The sequence below is a fragment of the Ceratina calcarata genome, unplaced genomic scaffold (genome assembly GCF_001652005.2).
Source record: "Ceratina calcarata isolate Rehan_Ccalc_2016 unplaced genomic scaffold, ASM165200v1 scaffold194.2, whole genome shotgun sequence".
NCBI classification, from domain to species: domain Eukaryota; kingdom Metazoa; phylum Arthropoda; class Insecta; order Hymenoptera; family Apidae; genus Ceratina; species Ceratina calcarata.
Window position 1 is genome coordinate 20111 of NW_017140941.1, and position 2561 is coordinate 22671.

General features: G+C 36.9%; 1 protein-coding gene across 2 annotated transcripts; it reads left to right on the forward strand.

Moving 5' to 3' along the window:
• Positions 1–276: 276 nt before the first annotated feature.
• On the forward strand, positions 277–2185 carry LOC108622001 (pheromone-binding protein Gp-9-like). 2 transcript variants are annotated; one of them, XM_026811157.1, is made up of 4 exons: positions 277–450; positions 545–630; positions 707–821; positions 2057–2185. In XM_026811157.1, exons 1-4 carry the CDS (start codon positions 369–371, stop codon positions 2140–2142), a joined length of 369 nt encoding a protein of 122 aa, XP_026666958.1. In that variant the 5' UTR covers positions 277–368; the 3' UTR covers positions 2143–2185. The 2 variants fall into 2 exon arrangements, with proteins under 2 accessions (XP_026666958.1, XP_026666957.1); XM_026811156.1 differs by having other exon boundaries at positions 285–450; positions 524–630.
• The last annotated feature ends 376 nt before the right edge of the window (positions 2186–2561 follow it).

A 2561-nucleotide genomic window follows, 5' to 3' on the forward strand; every position in this document is an offset into this window, starting at 1 on the left:
GAAAATTCATTTTCGCTAAGTTGTATTGTACTAGTAGAAGTAGAAAAGTACTATATAATACTACTGTGAAGTCTATACAAATTGTCTTGTTTAATAATTACATAAAAATTGAAATATGATAATATGATAATGAAACGAAGCTAATAATAATAAAANACTGTTTTTTAATATTGCATAAAATGCATTTAAACAATCTTTTCTTTGATAATTTTTAAAAATTGCAATCAGAATGAATTAGCGTTAGTGAAAATGATCAAAACATTATAGAACTTTGTCAATATTACAAGAATATAAGATTTTTTCTTCTTTTACTTCAGACATTTGCAGCTAAAATTCCTGAAAATCATGCGGCCGAAAGATATCAACGTATGATCGCGAGTTTAACCGAAATGTGGTCGATCCCTCGAAACGAGGTTGAAGTTTGCACGGGCCAAACGAAAGTAACATATGGTAAGATATTCATACAATTTTTGAAATAGCATCATGAAGCTTGATATTAAAAAAATTTCTATCTGTTTTTTAGATGATTTTATGTTATTTGTAGACGTGATCCAATCCGAAGGCGAAAACAATGATACCGTGAGAAAGGCCAGCTGTACGTTAGCTTGCTGCGCCCAGGCTCAAGGGACGGTATGTAAATGTTTTCAGACTTCTTATACGAGTAAAATAAAATTTAACATTTCATATATTTATTTTTTATAAGCAGATGTCTGGTACAAATATCAACATGGCTGCCGTACACAATTTGATCACAAACAGCTCTGCCCCACATGTCGTAAAGCCGCGACTCCACATAGCTGTGGATACATGCGCGGAACTAGGTAATTAGACACAGTCATTAACTCATTCGAGGTGTAGACACAGTTGCAAATAATTTGCCACATTTCTTACTGTAGCGACTCTAGTATCGTGTGTAAATACATATGAGATTTATTAGCCGACAAGGTGCATCGCTCCTTTCCAACAATGATACAACATATACAACAGTAAATGACCCAATTTTTGTTCATGAAACAATGTTTCCTCACTTGAATGTAAATGCATTCCTCTTTTGTTTCGTAAGTTGTTTCCAACTTTAAACGGCGAATACTTAATGAGAGTACATTCACTAATAAACATGAAAAAATAGTGCTCGGCATAGCGGCTAAAGGTCTAGCTACACAGACGTGACGGCACCGCAACGGCACCGTAACGCAATGGGAAGGTAATGGGAACGCAGGTCTCCATAGGTCGCAGGACGTAAATTTCATTGCCGTAGTCTTTAGGACAGAGTACCTATAGAAAAAAGCGTGTAAAAACAGGGAGCTCAGGGGTCCACGTTTGACACCCAATCGGCACGCGGGGACTGCCTGCTGTTTAGGGTCCACTACCTAGGTCCTAGTACTGTCCTAAAGACTACGGCACTGAAAATTACGTTCTGCGACCTACGGAGAGCTACGTTCCCATTATGTTCCCATTGCGTTACGGTGCCGTTGCGGTGCCGTCACATCTGTGTAGCTAGACCTTTACGCGATGCACGATCCTTCACCAATTTGCAGCGATCTGACAAGAAAAGCTTAGAACAAGCTTATTATACGGTATTGAATATACAACTATCAGTAAAACAATTTCAAAAACATTATTTCCACATGGAGTCGAGGTCACTTTGAATTTCTTTTTTACAGTATTTAGAGGATATAGAGACGAATTCAAAATATTATTTAATATTAAATGAAAAAAAAATATAAAAATTTACATATTACATGATATTATTAATATTATGTTATTAATAACATACTATTAAATTTACATTAGTGGAATTGTGAAATATTTAGCATTTCCTTGCATTTGACTTTAAGAGAATGCAAACGCAAGCGAAATGTCATTTGACAGTCAAGTTCATAAAATTTTCAGTAATTTTAAAATTAGTTGCATCAATATTTGCAGACAAGTATATACACTTCTGTAAATTGCTCTCTCAAGAATTGTCGCAAGTTACTTACTAGTATATCCGCACCTTTGAACAGAGCTATTGAATAGCAAAAGTTTTAATACGAATACTTTTTTAATTTTTCAGTAAAAAATATCAACGACGGGTGCGATAAGTTTCTTCAGTTTATAATGTGTGTCTGTGATGATAAATGGAAAATAACCAGTTATTAACATGTTAAGACTACTAAATCAATAAATACTATTTTGCATCTAATACGTGCCACTGTTCATTTAACTTCCCTTTTAAAACAATGATTAGGGATTAAAGAACAGTTATTCAGTTTACTGGTAGCTAATTTAAATGAAATACTGTGTAGAATACAGAGTTCTGCATAGGACGGAGCGACGGGCCGATCTCCTCGCAGTCTGGGCTAACCGCAGTTTGCGATAAGGCGAACATGATACCTTTCTGTCTGGAGCCCGTCACACTGCGGAGCGCCTGTAACATCATGAAAAACTGCGGGCGGCTCGCACTGCCTCGCACTCTCGCAGCAGTGCGAGGTGCGAGCCGAATGCGAGCATTGCCGCTATAGTGCGTTCGCGATTACGTACATCTTCGCTGCTGAGTATCGAACGCTAAGCGGCTGCGT